Here is a 21,608-nt window from a genome sequence, read left to right as displayed (position 1 = left end):
TTGCGACTGATGATAAAAAGTGTTCAGGCTTTGTAATCAGTGTGCACAATGACTGATTCAATACCGGTTATCTGGAAGTCCTGTTTTAGAGTGGGAATCTTATTTTGGTCTTCTTGAGTTCATTAGTCACTCTATCCTGGTATTTTGACATTCCTCAAACAACTCATCATCGCACCTCCCGATGAAAGAAACGCATTTCTGAACCAATGAAGAGGAGGAGTGGCAAAGCAGATGAGGACTGACTTTAGTTCTGAACCTTTCAAACACTAATGCGAATCGTATGAACAGGGAAGGAGCCGGATAGATTGTACAGGTTACAATACATCTACACTTAGAGATTGTAAATGTTGTAATAGTAAATACACTGGGCTGTGAAGTTTAAAGTTAACAGACTGTGACAGATCTGAACTGGCTGCCAGTCTTTAAGCTAAGCTAGTCACAGTCCCGGGTGCTTGGTATCAACCATCTTATCTCAACGCCAAGGGGAATCCAGATAACTAAACTTCTTGAAACAGATCAACGTGACATTAAAACCTACTTTGAACTTGGTCTTAAGGACATTTAAACAACAAACAAAAGCGAGGGGAACGCGGCTATCAGCGTTAGCCTTGGAAAGAACATTGGAGCCGATTCATGCCAAATCAATGAGGATCTTTTAGACCTCCAGCGGGAGTCTTTTGTTTAATACGACTCCTGGATGAGGGATTGGGCTCCGGGTGTCTTTCCCCAAAATAAAGAGCGCAGCCAGGTTAGCTGCACGCGAACTCCCCTCTGCCTTATCGCCCGCCGACACACTTTCTGAGCCGGCAGCCATGCAGCTGAGCTCTACCCCAGGTGACCACCCCCCCCCCGCCCTCTTTACCCCTCTGCTCCCTGCCAGGACACTCCCAGGCACCGCTCGGATACGCCAGTCAGCAAGTCGGTGGCGTTTGTGGATGGGTTAATTCCTGACAATGCACTTTCTGTCACACTCTGACTTCGGAGGTTATAAAACAAAAAAAAACACTTGGCATGTGCATAAATTTGCTCCTCCCCGGTGGGGCGGATCCAAAAGTAGCGAGCTCGTCAATAAAGTTTGAGGGCAGACTCCCATTAGGTGATTTATTTTGGAGTTCAGGATGGGAGGCGAGTTGAAGCCTCACGTCAAACTGTTTACCAAAAGTCGCCATTCAAGTAGGAATCCATCTTTCCTCTGAGGTTATCGGATCCGTTCTCGCACAAGGGCCTACCTATCCATGCCTTTCTCTTCTTTCTCTCATCCTGATGTCTGTTTATCCTCATGTTCCTCTGCTTTTTCATCACACCCAGAGCTTTTTAATTACACTCGGCCACTTGCAGGCAGTTGTTTTTGGGAAAACAAATGCGTTCGTGGCCAAAAAAAAAAAACCCCCGTTGGCCGTGGTTCAGACCGTGAGCTGCCGACGAGCCGCTGCCTCTCGCTGCCAAACACCTCTGGGGTCAACGGCGTCTCGCTGGGTAGAGTCACCAAAGAAAGACTCTCTGCAACTCTTTTCAAGTGTGTGGTACATTTCTGCACTACTACTACTACTACTTTATCCAATAACTTGAAAGATAATGCAGGACTGGGGTGTTTTACCAGTCTTTAGTCTTTTTATCCGTTTCAGCGGTGACAGTCATTTTCAGCTTTATTATCTATTTTTAGTCCCTTTTTCTATGCATATCAACCTTTTGAACCATTTTAGCCATTTTTTTTACAGGTGCAAACATCAAACATCCACCTGAACCAGCCTTGTTGCCAAATAAACCAAATAAATCCATCCTCATTGAATAAAACTAACTTCATTCATAATTCTTCAGTTCGGGTTCATCCATGGCGAGCATGAGGAAAGGTCCATTTGGAAACTCAACATTTATTGCCTGTAGTGACAAACGGTGACCGAGGGAAGTGCACATGCAAACTATTAATACATTTTAGTTTCTAAAAGAGGCACTTCTGAGTGCCAGTTCTCAGAAGCGTTAAGATAATGCCGCATTTTTTTCACCAGTGTTTTTTCTTTTTAAATGATCAAGCAACAATGAGCTGGAAGAATGAGTCACGCAAATCAAAAAAAAAAAAAAGAAGAAGCTCTTCAGGCTGTAAAGCCTCCTTCATACATGTGACGCGACACGCAGCCGTCCTGAAAACAAAAGTCAACGACGAGGCAACTGGAAAGCAGAACTAGTTTATGTAACTTGCCAAACGACAACCAACAAATGAAGAGTCCATGGAGAAATGCCAACTGGTCGGAATCCATCCTGAGGTATAATTAAGCGAGACTTCATGCCAAGTGTGTGTGTGAGAACGTCAACATAGAGGTACTGTTCTTAACAGTCCAGAAAAAAAAAACTGTCTAAAAACAGCCTCAATACACCACCTAGTGTCATTAAGTGGTACAACAAAAAAGCTGGCTAGCCTGCTAACTGCTAACCAACTAGTAGCATGACACATATAACACTCGTAATGTTTTTGAAAACGACGTCACGGAGACAGCACAAACGGTGGAAAAGATGTAGTTGGCGTGTCGGGCCTCTAGAGGGTGCTGTTGGTTGTTTTTTGTAATGAAACCCGACACACGTGCACGCAGAGAACAATATGCTATAAACATTAACAATGGCGAGCACCAGGACGCTCGTATGAACAATAGACCGAATCGGATTGCTATTACAGGTGAATTTAGTATAAAAGTCCCCGGAGAATATGTTCAAAAAGTTCCACCTTGGGAGCGGTTTTCAAAATGTTGCATTTTCAGTGGCCTCCAGCACCACTGGTGTGTAGACAGACACCTGAATGTCTAATCAAAGCAGTGCTACCTTCATTAGCTTTCCTGAAACTCCCTCTCCTGCCGGTAGTCTGGGCAGGTTTCTTAAAATTGGTCTATTAAGCGAGGATTAGTATCAAGTAGTTTCAAGGTCTGTTTGATTTTGACTGGCGGCTCCATCAGGATATCTCATTTGTTCCAGCTTCTCCTCTCTCTTGCCTCTGGCCTCGGTCCAAATGAAGGACAGCGGACAGCAGGAGTGGAGGTATTTTTAGCACTATGAGAGCTCGGCAATCACAGCAGGAGACGCTTGGATTTTAAATGTACACCTCGACAAAACCAGGAGAAAAAAAAACAAAATCCAGGATTTGACACTCATCACATTCCGTCTATCTTTTACCACTGTGACGGCCATAAAAAAAAAAAATTATCTGTTGGTTGCAAATAAGCTATTACAAGATTATCGCATGTTTACCTGAAACCGTGTAGACCCAAATTTCATTAGGGTTTGTTTTTAATCAAGATGTGGTGTCAAAACTACAATCAGCAGGCCAACTGAGGTCCAAAGCCAGTTTTTAATTGATACAAACGTGATTATCGAGCAGAAAATTACCATATCAATCCACCGAGTATGAGAGTCCGGTCTAGTATAGAACCTCCTCAATAACCAAAAGTGCAAATAAGAAGTTTTCCATTTGCCAATAGAGAAATTGTAGAGGTCAGGTGGATGACTTTACCCCACATGGTTTAACTTTTCAAAAGAAGCGAGGACAATAAAGTCATCAATTAATACACCAAAAAATATGTTTATAAGAAATCTGTTGCAACAGTCGTAATGCAGCAAAGGAAAGCGGTGTCGGAAACAAGGGTTGTGGGAAAACACAGTTCCTCATTATAAGAAGGGTCAAAGGTACAAGTCTTATCCAGGGGTAGAGGCTGAAAACAAAACCTCCAGTCCAACATCAAACACAGCTCGAGTAAATAAATCTGCAAAGATGAAGCGAGCATTAACGGGAAAGTAGGGATTTCCAAGAAGGCACCAGATGATGCAATACAGAGAGACGGCCAATCGAATCCCAAGCTGGTGCCATAACAACCTTTAAATTCAAATTGTGTTGCGACTATACCTAATGAATGTTTATTTTTGGGGCGAAACACCAAACAATTGCTCCCAAAAATGACTACAATCTCAACGTAAAGCCAACTTTAATGAAACCTTGTGGCGCAAAATACAGTGAAAATGTCCATCAAAGTGTTGCATTGTGTTTCTACCGGCCAGTTCGGAGGCTCATGTTCCGACTCCGCCCACTCTAATCTCATCCCTCGTCACCAAAACACACGCTCAGCGATAATTCAGCCGCTTTTGGCAAAGTACAGGTGTCAGTTCAGACTCTTAACGGGTTTTCACCCACTCCACTCGCTCGTCCTGAAGTCTCCTTCCCCTGGAGAAAATCGGCACAATCAAGGAAAGAGCTCAAATCTGTGATTTGCCTGTGTAATCGTCGCTGCGGGGTGGAGGACTGGTGTAAACGCAGCGGCGGTGGGAGTTAGCTGAAACACACACACACACACACAGAGAGAGGATGTTTTGAGTGCGAGGCGCTGGGGGCCCTGAATGAAAACATGCTGGTACAGAGATGCATCAGATGTTTGTCCACTCGCGAGAGAGCGAGAGAGAGAGAGACATGTTGATCCAAGATCCCGACTGTGGCTTCTTCCTGAAAAAAAAGGCGCTGTTAGCTTCAGCGCAGCGAGTGCTTAGCTTGGCACTTCTCCCCTCCAGTTCTAACTAAAGCCTCGGCTCACTTTTATGGCTGTGCGGTGAAGCCTATGGCTGTTTTGGGATCTATGCAGGCTTTGTGCAGACGACTGGGAACGACGCGACGGCCGTTAGCTTGTACAGGCTAACGGCCGGTAGCGGGGTCTTCTCTTTAGCTGTAGCTAATTGTGCTGCGGCGCTACTGCTAATAAAATACATTCTTTTAGCTGTATTGGGATTCACACACACCAGTTCCACTAATCTTCTGTAAACAGTAACCTGATTAAAAAAAGAAAAAAAGGAAAAAATTGCAAAAGTTAGCTTTGCGCTATTAGCCGTTATCCATCAACTAGTTTCTAGCTAAATTGAATAACTGTGGTCACTAACCTAATTAAATAGCTGGTTAACGCTGCTCTACTTTCACTTTTTACCTCACAGCATTTGACCAACTGTGACATATTGAACACATAATTGACTGGTTGGTTAATGATAGAACTATGCGGGGTTCAACAAACTCAAAGTACTAAAAAGATGTATTTTGAGTACTATTTGAGTTGTATTTTTTTGGCGGTCATTTCGTCTGCTGTTCAAACACCAAGAAATAAATGAGTCAGGATGAATTGTTGTAATAAAACTACTACTAAATACACATTAGCAACTTCCAAACTTCATAAGTTGACAAAACAGCATCTCACAATTGCATGACTTTTCTCCATGTCATCTATAATGGCTGGAATTTAACCCACTATCGATTTTAATTGCGGTTCTTAATCTAAATGAGCGAAAAGACAGATTTTAAATGGCCATTGCCAGCCCACAAGAGGTGGGTGTTCTTGTAAAAACATGAACACAACAGCTGTAGGAGAAGTTTTTTTTGGGACTGTTCGCTGTATTTTACACAGAAAGGTTGAAATAAAAATTGGCTTTATTTTAAATTCAAAGGTTATTATGGCCCTCTTTTTATTAGTCTGGCCAATTCAAGATGAAACTGAGCCGTGAGTGGCCCCTGAACTAAAATGTGCTCGACATCCCCCCCGTCTTATCGCTCCTCTGTGAAATTAGAAAAATGGCGATTTAGCCATTAATTCCAAAAGAGGATGGAAGTTACTCTCTAAAAATCACAATGGCAAAAAGTAGAGATTCAGAAGAACTGAAAACAAACTAGATAATATCATGACTCCTGAAAATAAATGGCATTAAGTCAAACTTACAAACTTGTCTTTTAACATATAGATTCTTTGATTTTATTTATTTTTTAACCAGCATTACGTCTATTGCAATATATACATATATATATATATATATTGTTAACATACAAAATATACATTTTGTATATTGCAAAAGACTGAACAAATAAATTGTTTCCATGATCTACCTAGTAACAGATTTGATGGTGAGATGGTGTAAATGAAGGACAAGAGAAAGAGCACATAAACTTCCTAAATTAATCATTAAGTGTATTTATTTTTTATTTTAACTCAGTTTTTAGAGTCATTTTTATTCATTATTTAATCTTTTATTTATTTATTTTATTATATAGATGAGACTAATGCATTAGTTAGAATTTTGCACAAAAAAAAAGTGCATCTATTTTATTATAATTAATTTTATTTTCTGTAATATCCCACAACATTATGACTCGTTCGCGTGACATCGTCACCCCCCCCCCCCCCCCAAATGGTTTGTTTGGAAGCTCCAGCTGTACAGTGAATATCCTTGTTTACAGATAAGGAACTAGAAATGTGGGTCACGGTTCAAGCTCCAAGGCTTTGAACCACTGACACCGGCGAGCAGCTCGCTGACGAGCGCCGTCAACACATACGAGCGCACACCGCTGGCGGCGAGAGTCCAAGAGAACGCCAAGAAGGTGTGGAAACCCCCCCCCCCCCCGGGGGATCCCGTCAGACGCTGGGCTCCTCTACTACGTTCTGGATCTGGACACTCGCAAACACCCCTAATTTCTCACGCGTTTCTCCACGACCCTGTTGAGTCAGGCGTCTTCAACTGGCCGTTACCCCCGACAACGGCAACTTTCAAGCAGGCGGCGACTCGCCACCTTCATCCGCCGCCGTTACAAATCGCCGTAATCTCTCTCCGTTCCGCCAACGCTGGCGTCCCGGAGGTCATCGCTTCCCACTGAACGCTTTTCCTTGTACACTTGGAAGCGATGCATCGGGAAGGGGAACCTTTGCACCCACCTCGACAGGAATCTTGCAGAACATCTCAAAGAAGGAAGACCTTACAACACACTTTTGTTTTTTTGAGGAACTGACACCACAATCCGAGGCCCGCCGTCGACACTCCGGTACATTTTGTATGGGCGCGGCGCAACCGTGGATGTTTACGGCGCCGCTCTTGCACCTGCGTGTTAAACCTGTCAACCCCTCAATTCCCGCAAACCAGTTGACCTCGGCGTCCCGTCCTCCCCCTCACCCCCCTCCCTCCCTCCGCCCGCCACCACAACAGGATATTGCTCAGTGGCACAACAGGCTGCGCGGAGACATGTGGAGGCAGGCCGGCGGACAAAGATCGAGAAGAATTAAAAAACAAGAGGCAGGAGGAGGCAGAGGAGGAGTGATACCATCTCCTCCTCGCGCACACAGTGAGGGATTGTGTTCGCCTTGGCCCGCCTCATATACAAACACCATATTAACATAACTCCACTGTTCTGCGGCGCTACAGGAGAGTCGCATCCCGCCGGGAGGGAACCCGATGCGGCCACGACTCGGGATTCTGAAGAAACAAAATTGTGTAAAGAAATGCAAAATACATATTGCAGACTCATAGATGAAATATCCTCCGAATACAACTTGAATCGAAGGGAGGTTAGGTTTGACTATTTTGGTGATGTGGATGTGCAGTGACACACAAGGCCGCAGAGCCGACGGGGATTATGTGCCGCATCGCAGGAATGATAATAACAGAGGAGGGGGGGGTTTGCCGGGAAGCTCAGGTGGCTTTCCGTGTTTCACAAAGGAGCTTCTGCCTGCTTCAAAGGGGAACGACCAGCCGAGGCTTTATCAGCCGTCTAGGCCGTGCTGCTTTAATGACAAGGTCCAGCGCGTACGTGTCTGCAGCGTGGACCCGAAGCCCTGACGCAAGAGCAAAGCCCCCCCCCGCACCAAAGGCCCCGGCATCGAGGTCCAAAGTGTTAGTTGTGATGAGAGGGAACGTTTTCTTTCTACAAATTCTGACCTTCGCCGGCGTTTTGTCCCGACAACGACAGCGGCACACATCTGCAGGCCTTTCAGTCCGCACAGGCAAACCCATTACTGGCCGAGTCACGGGAATGTAGGGAAGCGCCGATACCGACGGCAGTATTGGGTCCCGCGTAACGGTTTGGAGCTCCTCCAACGTTAATCAGAATGACAAAAGTAAGACCGACCGGTAGTTATGTTCTGGCAAAATATCAAAGACGACAACAGCAACTTAATCACCAGTGAGATCTGGACCAGCAGGGTTGACCTGGGTTATGAGTTCAACTGCTCCGTGGAGTTTACTCCAGGCCGCGCTACATGCTACATGCTAAAGAGTTTCAGGGCTGGATGTTGGAGGATGTTGGGTGGCATGCTCAGTGTTGACGTAGGCATTTGCACATGGAGTATAAATTAGACTAAGTACTCGTATCGGCACTCACTCGGCAAGTAGCTAAAACTTAGTACTATAGTGGCATCAGTGCATCCTTATTAAAAAGATATACTCTTCCTACAATCTCACTATTGCACAAAAGCCAAACCTCAGAGACGATAGGATTTCAGAAACTGCTGCTATGCGTCTCAGAAATCCAGCAGGGTTTTTTTTTTTTTTTTTTTAAAGGTTCTTTGTTCTAGGAGTGGCTCTGGGAGCGCAGAGATTCTTTCAGAAGCCTTTTAAACTCTAGTACATCAAGTCCCATCAGCATCACGGCGTGTGATCACTGGAGCCCCGCCGCACCGCGGCCGTGAACACTTACTGTTGTTGGACTTGAGGTCTCGGTGGATGACGGGGACGATGGCCTCGGTGTGCAGGTACAGCATCCCCCTGGCGATCTGCACGGCCCAGTTGACCAGGACGTGCGGCGGGATCCGCCGGCCCGCCAGCGCCCGGCTCAGCGCGCCCCCCGAGGCGTACTCCATGATGAGGCACAGGTTGGGCTCCTGCAGGCAGACGCCCTGCAGGGCGATGATGTTGGGGTGGGTGAGCATGGCGAAGAGGCGCGCCTCCTGCCGCACGTTCTGCGCCGTCACGCTGATGTCCTCGTCCGGGTCCTGCCGGGCGGCCTTCACCGCCACCAGCTCGCCCCGCCACGTACCGCGATACACCTTCCCGAAGCCGCCGACCCCGATGACCTCCTCCAGGCTCAGCTCCCGGAAGTCCACCTCCTCCGGCTCGAAGTCGCCCACCACGGCCGGGCTGAGCTCGCCCACCACGCCGCTGCCGGGTAGCGTCCCGTACCCGCTGGGCTTGAAGGACCCGTAGTTGGACGGGAATATGCCCACCTTGTTGTTGACCTTGCCCGCCCACCAGCCCTCGTCGCCCGAGATCTCGGAGTCCAGCGAGAGGACCTCCACCAGGTCGCCCTTGCGCAAGGTGAGCTCATCCTTGCAGGACGCCTCGTAGTCGAACAGGGCCGTCCACACGGGGTTGGTGAAGTTCCCCTTCTGCGACTGGTCCAAGTTCTTCCAGTTGGACAGCGGGCCGCGACTGAAAATGTTCTTCAGCGGCTCCATGGAGCCTCACGCAGATTTCCTGGACTTGGATCGGATCGTGAACCCCAGGGGTTTGGAAAATAAAGTACAAAGGAGTACTTTATTGCGCCTCGCTCCCTTTCCTGTCTTTCTTGTTGGCTCATCAGGGACCAGTGAGACGTGTTCGAACTCCGGACCGTCAAGCGCCGGGGACTCAAAGGCAGTTAAAGCGTCTTTCATTCGCGTTGACATTAAAAACCAAAAGCGTTTTGAAGGATCTCCTTTTATTTGATCACCGCTGAGCGATTCCCCTCTCTGCTCAAGTGATGTGGTGTGTGGTTTCCCAACACATGGTTTGAGCACAATATCATTTCACCAGCCTGTATTTTATTTTATTTTTTACTCCTCTTCTTCTTTTTAAAGAGGCTCTCCAATCACCTCATTGTGGCTGAACGGGCTCCTCTCATTCAAAACCTGCCACCTGTTGACAAGAGAAAACTTTGCGGGAGAAACTTCTGCTCCAGAAATCCAGCGTCCCAAGTCTCCCCGTTTGGAGTTTTAAGTATTTTTAGCCATTAAGTGCAGCGGTCACCGCGAGCAGGAAGCGCCGAGAGGTGGAGAAGAATGGCAGGAAAAGGGAGCATTCAGGCCAGTGTGCTCACGGCCGCTTTGGCAACGAGTTAAACCCGCAACTCCGACGCCCGCGTCTGACCGCAACTCCGCGGCGCTGCCGCAGGAAATCCCGCATCCCACTGCGCCACGGCGCGCATGCTGGCTGGAGGAGGAGGAGGAGGAGGAGGAGGAGGTCGACCCCCGCGACCCTTTTTCCCAAAGTAACAGAAACAACTTGGAACAGGAAGAGGAGGACACAAACAAATAAAACAAAACAAAAACAACAACAAAAGACTCGATCCTCGTTCGGCTTTGACGTCACAGCGCGGTCCGGTCCGGTTCGGTTCCTGCTCCTCCGGTCTCCAGACTCTCCATCACCCGCGCCTCTGATTCCCGGTCCGCCTCGCTCGTCGGGTCCCTCGAAACCCACTTGTCCGTGTGAGCCGAGCTCGCAGTCCGGGGGGAGGGTGGGGTTTCAAACTTTTCTCCTCCGCACACAGGAAGAGAGTCAGATGACCGAGCGCGTCAAGTAGCCGCCTTGCCGCCGCTTCCGGATCCGGCCGCGACGAGCAAATAAAACCTCCATCCGACGACAGAAATCGTAACTAGGAGAACGAGTTTCTGAAAAAAAAAACTTCAATTTTAGTTCAGAATGCCTATTAATGAGGACAAATCTCTCAAAACGTCTTTATTTCAGGGTTATTTGCGTCTGCGGTTAACGCGCAGCGACGGTGTTTCGGATTAAATGGTTACCCCGTTATCAAGTGACCGACTTCCCTTGGCGCTCATTGTCACTTCAAGTAACACAGCATGTTATTAAAAACATGACAGCTGTCCTGGTGAACTCCATTCAACCGCATTTCAGTGTTAAAGTGTCGTACCATTTCTGCGTCTTATTTTAACATCTGATGTTAAACTAAAGAGCGCCAACGGAAGTTGGTCATCAGTGAACAGGGAAACCACTTATTCCAAAACACCGGTTCGAGCCAACAAGTGGCTCGAGGGAACGTCTCTTTGAACGGTACAAATTAGTTTCATTAAATTGTTTGTCTTTTAGTTCAATCTGCAGAAGAGTGTTCGGGCAATCGATGAGTTAAAATAAATATGATAGGGGAAGATTATTTTTGTTCATCGTGCACTTTGAGAAAGAAATTTGAAATCTAATGTTTTTTTCTAATCAATATTTCACCGTTTTTGTCGAAATGCATGACGAAAAAAGAATCTACCCACTATTTTTTTTTTAACTCTTGAGCAGCGCTAATCTTAAAAAGTTTTAAAAACAGAACAACCTTCTTTTAAAGACATTCTAATAACAATGTAAAGGTTCATAACATGATCAGTGTCTTGTAGTTTAGGACTTTATGATTTCCCTTTACACACAAACCGGGAAACTGTCCAAATGGTTTTGTGATTTTATTTGAAAGATTCACACACGGAGTGATTTGTTCTTTTTTAAATATCAAGCAAACCTACACAAACACAAATCAGATGGTGCAATCATGTATATGGTTGGTTACAAGTGTCTGGTTAACTTAAAAGGTACAGTTACATATGATTTGAGTGATATCACTTTGGGCACTAGGTGGCAGCAGTGAGTCGCTCTGGTTGTTGCAGCGTAATCTGCCAACTTCAAAATTTCTTCAACCAACTTTAAACCAGGACACGCGGTGCAGTGACAGTAATTTCAGTGGATTTTTTCCACACCTTTCGGTGTACTGCCACTTTAAATCTGCTTCGCTTTCTAAAATGGCATCGTTCACCTCAGGGGCGGAGCTTGCATGTTGGCATGGGAGGACACCTTGTAAACCGATTGGCCAAAGACAGGGACTGACTATTGAGATTCCTTGATTTCCACTTTGGGAGTTTGAGAAACAACAAGCCAAACTATTCATAAAATTCTAGATGCCCCCGAAATCCAGCTGGTGGTCAAAACATCTGGATCTGCCCCCCAGTGGGACCTGTCAGGGTCTAGATTTGACGGTAGTTGCAAAAAAAACTCGTGGAATTGCTTGTTCACACTCTCCGGCTACATTTTCCCAGGTTTTGAGCAAGTTGAGTGTTTTAAAGCTGGAAGCTAGGAGGGGGGGGGGGGGGGTCTGAGGGCCACCTCTGGCCCCTTTTTGGCTGCTGTGTGGAAACTAGGCTTCCTTCTGTTGGCCCTCTGATGCCCCCCCCCCCCTTCTCCCCCCTCCCCTTGCTGCCCGTTTGTTTGAACACCAGCCCTCCTAAAGTCAACCGCCTCGCCACGCCCTCCTCGCCGTCCGCTGAGTCGACGCTTGTGCAGGAAGGATGCAGTTGTTTTTGCTCCTCTGCTGCTCGCCGTCGCGAAAAGGGGGGGGGGGGGGGGGGGGACGGACTGTTTGAACAAATAAAGAGGGCTGGAGGAAGAGGAAAAGGGGCTGGACACACACATTGTGCCACAATCCACCTCCAAAAGTGAGAAAATTAACGCGAGCAGGAATCCAAAGGAAGTTTCAAACCTGAGTTTTTCAGGAAGTCATGGAGGATGGAAGGAAAAAGAAAAAAGGAAAAAAAGTGGGATTCAATCACATTCTTAAAACAAGATGTGACGCGAATGTAATTAAGAGTTAATCAAATGATTGGAGATTAAAAAAAACATGAGTTTTCTTTAAATTGAAATATGAACTTTATTTCACCCATACAAAATAAAAAGAATGTTAAAAGTTTACAATACAGTGTCAACTGTCTGTTCACAACCATCTCGGGAGCTTTGTTTGCTTCTGATAAACACATTTAAAAGTATTTAAAAAGAGGGAGGAGGAGGAGGAGGAGGATGGGCAGAGAGGAAGAAGTGGAGTATATTACTGGAAAAAAAAAAAAAAAAAAAAACTTGGGGAGAGACAACTTTTTAAAACGAAACTGGGAGGTCCAAGAGTCGCGGTAAACGATGTGGCTGGGCGAGTCGCGGGGGGGGGGGGGGATTCAAACGGTTGTATAAAACAAAAATACAAGCTTCCAAAGTGGCAAGACGACGACAAACACTGGAGGTTGGTAACCTGCTGATGCAGCTCGAGATAAAAACGGGACTTAAAAATAGAAACTGATTGGGGGGGGGGGGGGCAGGTCAATGGAGAGTTGGGGGGGAAAAAAAGAAGAAGAAGAAGAAGAAAAACCTGCTTCCTTGGTGATGTTGCAGCCCGACGTCGGGTCGGACCGACGGGCAGAGCCTCGCCTCCCGTCCAAATACTGCGCTGACTCAGCGTGAGAGAGGCTGAAAACCTGAGAGTCTGAGTGACGACTGATATGTTTACCTTTAAATGCCCACCAGGGGGTCTAGGGGCGAGGGGCGAGGGGGTGGGGGGGGGAATAAATCCAAAGAAGAAACAGCTAAGAGGCGACATAAAGCCGACCCGTCGACAGAATCGAATGGTTAAAAAACATCCGCCTTGTTTCCTACGATTAAATAAAAACCTTCTTTTTCTTTACTTTTCTTTGAAGCTGATGTTTTTAAAAAAAAAAAAAAAAAAATGGGGGGGGAGGAGAAAAGAAAATTAAAACACAGAATGTACAACCCGTGTTCCTTGAGGGGCGTTCCTGGTCGACAGTCTCTCCCCCTCCTCGAATGGAGGGCGAGGTGTGTGTGTGTGTGTGTGTGTGTGTGTGTGTGTGTGTGTGTGTGGCGGCTAAGAGTCATAGTCTTCATCGTCGTCGTGTTTGTGGGGCGCCGGGGGCGGCGGCGGCGCGGCGCTCATCATGGAGGGGTGCGGCGGGGCGAAGGCGGCGGCGCCCAGCGGCTGTGCTGGAACCATGTTCCCCATGGGGAGGTACTGGGGGGGGGCGCTGGAGCTGGGGGAGACACACGGACGTTAAAACTGGACCACACACACTGATGGCCTTCTATTTTTTTTTTTTTTTTAATATAGATATATATTTCCATCACTTATAACAGGCAGTGTGCTCATTCGGCCACCAGGTGTCAGTAGTGAGACATACTGAGGAAAGAGTGTGCAGTGTGTTGTGTGGATTTACAGGTTTACACAGAAAGTAATTAAATGAACACATCGACAGCGTGGCTCCGTTAAACACATAAAGGAAAGACTCTGAGTCTGAGCCGTCACTTCGCTCATTTCCCAGAAGCCAGTGGGATCATGACTCCTAATCCCAGTTGAGCCGAGACGTCCTGAGATCGCCGCTTACGTAATCCCACTGCCCCCAAAAGACTAAAACAGCTCCGTCCTCCATATTTAATGAGGTTTTATTGGTGTTTTTTTGTTTTTTTTACGGTATCTGAAGTGTCTTTCCCAGTCGCTGAGCCTCGTCTCTATGAACACGTCTCTATGAACTCGTCTCTATGATCAAGTCTCTATGAACACGTCATTTTGAAATCGTCTCTATGAACACATCGTTGTGAACACGTCTCTAAGAACACGTTTCTAAGAACAGGTCTATATGAACACGTCTCTATAAACACTTCACCGTGAAGACGTCTCTATATAAACGTTTCTATGAACACATCTACATGAACACATCATTTTGAAATCGTCTCTATGAACGCATCTTTATTAACACGTCTCTATGAACTCGTCTCTATGGACAAGTCATTTTGAACTCGTCTCTATGAACTCGTCTCTATGAACTCGTCTCTATGATCATGTCTCTATGAACTCGTCTCTATGAACTCGTCTCTATGAACACGTCTCTATGAACACGTCTCTATGAACACGTCTCTATGAACACGTCTCTATGAACTCGTCTCTATGAACTCGTCATTTTGAACTCGTCTCTATGAACACATCGTTGTGAACACGTCTATATGAACACGTCTCTATAAACACTTCACCCTGAAGACGTCTCTATATAAACGTTTCTATGAACACGTCTCCATGAACACATCATTTTGAAATCGTCTCTATGAACGCGTCTCTATGAACTCGTCTCTATGGACAAGTCATTTTGAACTCGTCTCTCTGACAACGTCTCTATGAACTCGTCTCTATGAACACGTCTCTATGAACACGTCTCTATGAACACGTCTCTATGAACACGTCATTTTGAAGTCGTCTCTATGAACACGTCTCTATGAACTCGTCTCTATGAACTCGTCTCTATGAACACGTCATTTTGAAGTCGTCTCTATGAACACGTCTCTATGAACACGTCTCTATGAACACGTCTCTATGAACTCGTCTCTATGAACTCGTCTCTATGAACACGTCATTTTGAAGTCGTCTCTATGAACACGTCTCTATGAACACGTCATTCTTGCTGTGCATTATGGGGTTTGGCGTTTGCTCTGTTCTGTGTCCTGTGACTGTAGGAGCAGACTACTGACTGTCGTAGGAGCAGAGCGCCATCTACTGGCGTCCAGCAGCCACTACAGTCTGAGGAGGTCCTTCACAGACTTGGCATGGACAGTTCATGCATTGACTTTTTTCTTTTTTTTTGTACACTCATAAAATCACTGTTGTCATCAGCTATGGCTTTAATGGAAAACGCATGGGGGAGGAGCATTTTTTTGAAAAGTTGCAAGTTTCAAAAAGTTCCACCTTGAAAGCAGTTTTCAAAAAGTTGCATTTCCAAAGACTTTCACTTTAAAAGGTTATATAAAAGATGCCCGAGTGGCGGAGTTAAAAGATGAGGAAGTTCATTTCAATTGGATTCGTCTCGTAAAAAAATAAACAAAAGGAAAAAAAACGATCCTGATCAAATGTTTGTTGGTTGAAAAGCTGTGGAGAAAAGAGGCTCGGCGCTATGGAGCAACAGTGGATCCAAGTGGAGTGAAATTATTATTCCGCTTTAATCCCACTGACATATTTCATTATGAAACGACACCTTTCAACAAATTAGTCCTGTTTAATAATAAAAAGGGCTGATGATAAAGGCATGAGTAGAATCCTGATGATTCTCATTTCTGCTCGTGGCGCGTTGAGAATTCATGGCGTTTCAGCAGCCGCGGGCCTCGGGAGGCTTCGGAATGACTCATCCATCATGTGGCGCCGACATTATGAGCTGCTTAAGTCTCACTGTAGCACTTTTAAAGGAGCACATTCCGGCCGGCTCACTCCCGCCCGCGAAAAGTGGATCGATAGAAAAGCGCAGCTCCTCTGAGGATTTGATTTGGAATATTGACGTTGTTCTGAAGAGAGAAAAACGACTATTGAGAGACACGGGAGACTCGTTCAGGGAGGGAAAGACGCAAGTGAAGTGACTTCTATGTTCCAACGGTGATCATATCGGCGTGGATCGACGCCGAGGTCGTCTGACGTGACGCTTTTAAGATTTAATCTGAAAGTCAACTCATCATGTTGAATTGAAGTTAAAGGACTGAGAACTGAACTTCAAAACCAATTAGAGTCACGCTGGTTGGCGACCAGATCGTATTGTGGTGATCGATTGAAAGAATAGTGATCTTTTTTTAAAGGTCTGTGGTTGGTTGGAGAGTCGGTCGGCTGGAAGGTAGGCTGGTCGGTCAGTTGTAGGGAGGTCGGTCAGAGGATTGGTTGGAGAGTTGGTTGATCGATCAGTTGTAGGGTCGGTCGGAGGGTTGGTGGGTTGGCCGGTCAGTCGGAGGGTAGACTGGTTGATTGGTTGTAGGGTTGGTCGAAGTGTTGGTTGGAGAGTTGGTTGGTCGGTCGGTCAGTCGGTTGGAGGGTCGGTTCGTTGGTTGGAGAGTTGGTTGGACGGTCAGTCGGTTGGAGAGTTGGTTGGTTGGTCGGTCAGTCGGTTGGTTGGAGAGTTGTTTGGACGGTCAGTCGGTTGGAGGGTCGGTTGGTTGGTTGGAGAGTTGGTTGGACGGTCAGTCGGTTGGAGGGTCGGTTGGTTGGTTGATCGGCCAATTGGCGGGTTGGTTGATTAACCAGTTGGAGGGTTGGTTGGTCGGTCAGTCGGTTGGTTGATTGGAGAGTTGGTTGGACGGTCAATCGGTTGGAGGGTCGGTTGGTTGGTTGATTGGCCAGTTGGAGGGTTGGTTGATTAACCAGTTGGAGGGTTGGTTGGTCGGTCAGTCGGTTGGTTGGTTGGAGAGTTGGTTGGACGGTCAATCGGTTGGAGGGTCGGTTGGTTGGTTGATTGGCCAGTTGGAGGGTTGGTTGGAGAGTCAGTTGGAGGGTTGGAGATTTGGTTGGTCGGTCAGTTGAAGGGTTGATTACACAGAAGGACGCATGGATGATGGATGATGGATGGTGGACGATGGATGGATGGATGGATGGTGCACGTCGCTGTGATGAATTAACGTTGGCTTCTTACAGTCTGTGACCACAAGTTACCAGATAGACAACTCGATACTCGTTACGAAAGAAATGACTTCATACGTCTTTATATTTTGGACGGGATTGTATTTTCTTCTTCTGCGCCACTGTTCATTACTTCACCGAGAAGTCGTGTAGAAAAAGAAGCGTGCCGCTGCAGAGCGGCTGTTCCGTACCTGTGGAACCTGGAGGCGGCCTGCAGGTTTGTGCTGGACTGGGAGTTGTCCTCCTCGTCCTCGTCCGTCACGCTGTCTTCAGAGTCGCCCTGTTTCAGCCACAAGAAACGGGACCGTGAGCCCAGATAATAATAAACTCTCTGCCGTCGCTGGCTCATTAAAGCTCGTATAGATGATGAATCTCACCACCAGGACAAGCAAACTGGGAGCTGAGTGTTTAAAAAAAAACAGGTTTCAACCACTTTTATACTTATTGTCTAATTTAGCCATTTTAACACAGACTGGTTATATTATTTCATGAGCACGTTCAGCTTTATTAGCAATTTCATTCCATTTTTCTTTTTCTCAGCCAATTTTAACTGTTTGGGCTATTTTAGTATTTTAACTATTTAGTCGTTTAGCCATTTTATTGTTAATCATCCATTTAAAAAAAAAAAACAAAAAAAAAAACATGTTTAGCCGTTTTATCAGCCGGGCTGGCTGTTTTATTCATGCGAGCTTTATTAATCCTCGTTAGCGGGTTTAACCATTTTAACTAGTGGCTCCATTAACAGTTTGTTCTCTTTTTTTTCCTTTTTCTTATCCAATTGAACAATTTGAGCTGTTTTAACATTTGGCCATTTCATTCAGCTGCTTCAACACTTTCATTTTGAGCCTTTTGATCCTTAATCTCACACTTATCTGTTAACAAATTCGCTTTTTTTGAAGGTCGTCATTAGCCAGTCCAGCTATTTCAACAAGTTGGTCTGTTGACCCGAATTTATTCGACGTGTGTGTGAAAAGGCCCCGGTGCTCCTGAAGCCTCACCTCGATCTCCGACTCGGTTCCAGACAGCTTCTTGTCCTTGCCTTTGGTGCTCGCGCCTCCGTTCTTGCGGCCCGTCCCGGGTTTCCGACCCCTGGGGACACAAAGACGTCGGTGAAGTGAAGTTTCAACAACTTAGAGCAACAACTTAGCCCGACACGACGACGTCCCCACGCTGAGCTCAACTGAAGATGAACGGAAATCTTCAGAGGGCCTGAAAACACTGAGCAGGGAGGCTAAATTACCCAACTTAAAATACAATACAGTAGTTGTGCGTCTGCGTGTCATTTTATTAGAAGAAGAAAAAAAACACACTATAGAGCCATCATAGCATTACCGTGGAACCGGACATTGTCTTCAAAATGTTACAGTGCAACCGCAAAAACAATGGCTATTCACTCCAAACGTCACGTAAACCAGGCATTAAATTAATACAATATATTTCAGGGACAACCGATATAAACAGTTTGCTTCATTCTAACCATTTCTAGTTTTTTAATTCAAAGCACTGCTTAAATTAATAATGACTTTTCATTTACAAGCAATAAATTGTCAGGTTGTTTTTTTTTTTACCCCCTTCAGAAGTACTGGGAGATTAAATGAAGTGGATAAAAGGTAAACCCCTGACCCCCCGACGTGGGGAAAACCTCTGGAACCTCACTAGATTTATGAGAACGCAGGAAATACAGCGACATTAAAAGGCTCAATCCAAGACAAGAAATTGACACGGATGTTGTTTTAGCAACGATTCCAACGTCGTGAACCAGAACTGAGGCGTTTGGATCGTTCGGCGGTGTGGCGGTACCTGCGGGGGACTTTCTCTTTGCCCACGTCCGTGTGGTTCTCGTCGCCCTCGCCCTGCATGTCGGGCACGGTGGCCACCAGGTCCTTCAGGAAGTCAAACTGCTGCTCCAGCTCGATGCACTGCTTTCTGCAAACACACGGGCCAACGACGCCGTCTCCCAATGAGCCAGAAGCTTTCGTTGAAATGTTTGGCTTTTTTTGTTTTACAAAAAAAAAAACTAATCTACAAGACTTTTCTGCCGCGTGTTATGCAAAATGACATTATTTCTGGCGGTTGCTCGTCGTTATTCACCCACGAGGACACGTACAGATGTGACGTCGTCATCGTCTTTGCGTTCCTCGATTGGGTGACTTGACAGGCCTTCGTTAGCAACGATTCCAAAAACAGCTCCAGGGCTCGAGCTTGAGGTCTCGGGTCAAGGAAATGGTCATGCAGCGGGAGGAAGGAAAAATAAAACACATATATATATATATATATATATACAGTACTTCCCATTATATCACCTGGTTTAGATGGTGAAATTCTGGCTCCAAGACATTAACAAAATCAGCTCGCGACCATCTGAATTAAAAGAATTCTGATTGAGAAATGTGTTCCATGTGTTTGTTTTCAGCAGGCTGGACTATTGTAACGGCGTCTTCGCAGGTCTCAGTAAATAATCTATTCGACAGCTGCAGCTCATTGGGAGTCCTCGCAACGCGAAGAGGGTGGAGCACATTACACCCCAGCTTCAATCTCTGCATTTGGCTGCCTGTGGGCCAAACGACTGACTTCAAAATCTCACTTCTTGTCTGTAAAGCTTTGAATGATCTCAGGCCTCAATACATCTCAGATTGAAGAGTAGAATGCGAAACATTCAGAGTCCCGAGGTCCTCAGGAAGAGGTGTATCAAAGCATTTCAGAGCCAGAAGAAACAAGTTGGAGCAGATTTAACCTGTAGAACAAACTTCATCCTGACATTCACTGCTTTTCAAACAGGCATTTATACACTATAACTTACTTAGCATTAGATGTTACCTATTTTATTACCATTATGCCTCTCCTGATCCCTATATATTAATTTATTGTATGTATTTATTTCTTTTTAAAGCACTGTAAATTGCCTTATCTGAATATTGCTACACAAACAAACCATAGAAACTGAACTAGTTTAACAAAGTCATTACAAACGATGAGGGAATAAAACTCACTGAACCCTTTACAGAGTTCAGATTTATGGATCAGGGATACGTCAACTTGTTCTGATTTAAAAGTGATCATCAACACACCGACATGCACCTCAAAAATCCGTGCGACTGAAGTTTGTTTGTTTTTTTCAACCAGGAAGGATACAAATAATAACAGGTACTGCAGCAGCCACTTTTCCTATTTCTTCATCAGTCTGCATAATCTTCTTAATCCTTGCCTGCAATGAGAACACAAAACGATTACATTGACCAAAGCAAAATTCAAAGAAGCCCATGGATCTATGTTTAAAGGTAAAAATGATGAGTTTGGCGCAGAAATCGAAAAAGAAAGTCTAGCACTGCAGAGGATGTGCATCTATAGATAACATTAAAAGGCTTAGCTCAGCTGAGCTAACATGCTAAAAACAACCGGCTGCACTAATGTACTACTGCACACACAAACAGCTACACAGCTCGGTAACTTCTCGTCTTTTAGATTTGCATTTTAACTCCCACAGAGATTAACATTTGTGCCTAGAAATGGGCAAAGTCTGCATTTAAGAAACCGACTGGAGTTAGCGTGTGTGCTAACGTGAGCTAGCCTTAAAGCCGGCTAAAGTTTAAACTCACCGGAGGGAACCTGGCGTTGTATTTCTTCTTTTTGCTCGGCATACTGAAATGACCCTGGAGGCTAAATTAAAACAAAATGCGACGTTTCCCCGCCGGTTGCTTGTTTTATCATGTGTGTGTGGTTTCCCTCCACGGCTAACGGAGGCTAAGAGAGATGCTAACGCGTTAGCACGTCGTCGTCGTCATACTCCGCCCGCCGGCTCCGTCTGCTTCCGCTGGGTCCTAAAGGCCGCCGGTTGCTTTGTGCAGTGTATGTCTGTAGGACCGCGGGTGCGCCCACTATTGTGTCCATGCCCCACTTCCGGGCTCGCGGCAACACGCGTTCCACACATGCGCACTTGGTCCACGCAACCCCGTAGACAAGGACGCCGTGCTGTCGACCATCTATGGAGTTGATGGCAATAGTTTGTCTGGATTCCAGCGCATGTTGGAATTGAGGGAAATGAGAACGTCGACATATTGGCTAAACAATCTCTTAAATCACAAATTGTGCCGGTTCAAACATATATTAAAAGGGTAGCAAGAATATTGTGAATCTCGGGAAACAGGGACAGAAAACAGAAACAGGTGGGTGAGGGTAGAAAGATAGGAAGAAACCGGAAGGAAGATACTTAAATGACCCAATTAAAGATTGGGCATACTGGATTAGATGGGACACTTAATAAATTGTGAAAACATAAACAATGGAAATGTCAACAGCGTGGGATGTTTGAGTCGGTGCAAAATGTCATGATGGAGGGTAAAAAAAAATATGAGGAGAGAAGCAGAAGCATTAATGGAAGCAGTTGAGAAAACAATGGGGGTCTTTAATGTAACTAATTTACTTAGAGCAGAAGATGATGAGACAGTGAGGAGTCTATTTAGGTTTTTACAGAGAACAAGATTAATAGGAAAAATTTAGGTCAAACTCTCGTGTGGACTGTAACTGCCTGATCACGTTCCAACTTCAGCCCAGTAGGTGGCGGTAATGCTCCTTTACTGCCATAAAACACGAGCTCTTCGGGAGAGCAAGTTAAATGGAG

General features: G+C 45.7%; 2 protein-coding genes across 2 annotated transcripts in view; both read right to left on the bottom strand.

Annotated features, from left to right (window-relative positions):
- Window positions 1-9,667, bottom strand: part of LOC308147093 (mitogen-activated protein kinase kinase kinase 11) — a 45,068-nt gene extending 35,401 nt beyond the window's left edge. The window contains exon 1 of the mRNA XM_080519168.1: window positions 8,471-9,667. Within this exon, the coding sequence (XP_080375294.1) occupies window positions 8,471-9,227 (757 nt within the window). The 5' untranslated portion in view covers window positions 9,228-9,667. The remainder of the gene's footprint in view (window positions 1-8,470) is intronic.
- Window positions 9,668-12,537: 2,870 nt separating this feature from the next.
- drap1 (DR1-associated protein 1 (negative cofactor 2 alpha)) lies at window positions 12,538-20,745 on the bottom strand. Its single transcript, XM_080519451.1, has 7 exons — window positions 20,587-20,745; window positions 20,123-20,195; window positions 19,098-19,191; window positions 18,791-18,916; window positions 17,989-18,079; window positions 17,182-17,270; window positions 12,538-13,604 (listed from the first exon to the last, which is right to left on the bottom strand). Exons 1-7 carry the CDS (start codon window positions 20,626-20,628, stop codon window positions 13,442-13,444), a joined length of 678 nt encoding a protein of 225 aa, XP_080375577.1. The 5' UTR covers window positions 20,629-20,745; the 3' UTR covers window positions 12,538-13,441.
- Window positions 20,746-21,608: the final 863 nt, after the last annotated feature.

This window comes from Blennius ocellaris, assembly GCF_963422515.1.
Source record: "Blennius ocellaris genome assembly, chromosome: 23".
NCBI lineage: Eukaryota > Metazoa > Chordata > Actinopteri > Blenniiformes > Blenniidae > Blennius > Blennius ocellaris.
The sequence above is the reverse complement of the archived record's forward strand: the minus strand, read 5'-3'. Positions and strand labels throughout refer to the sequence as shown.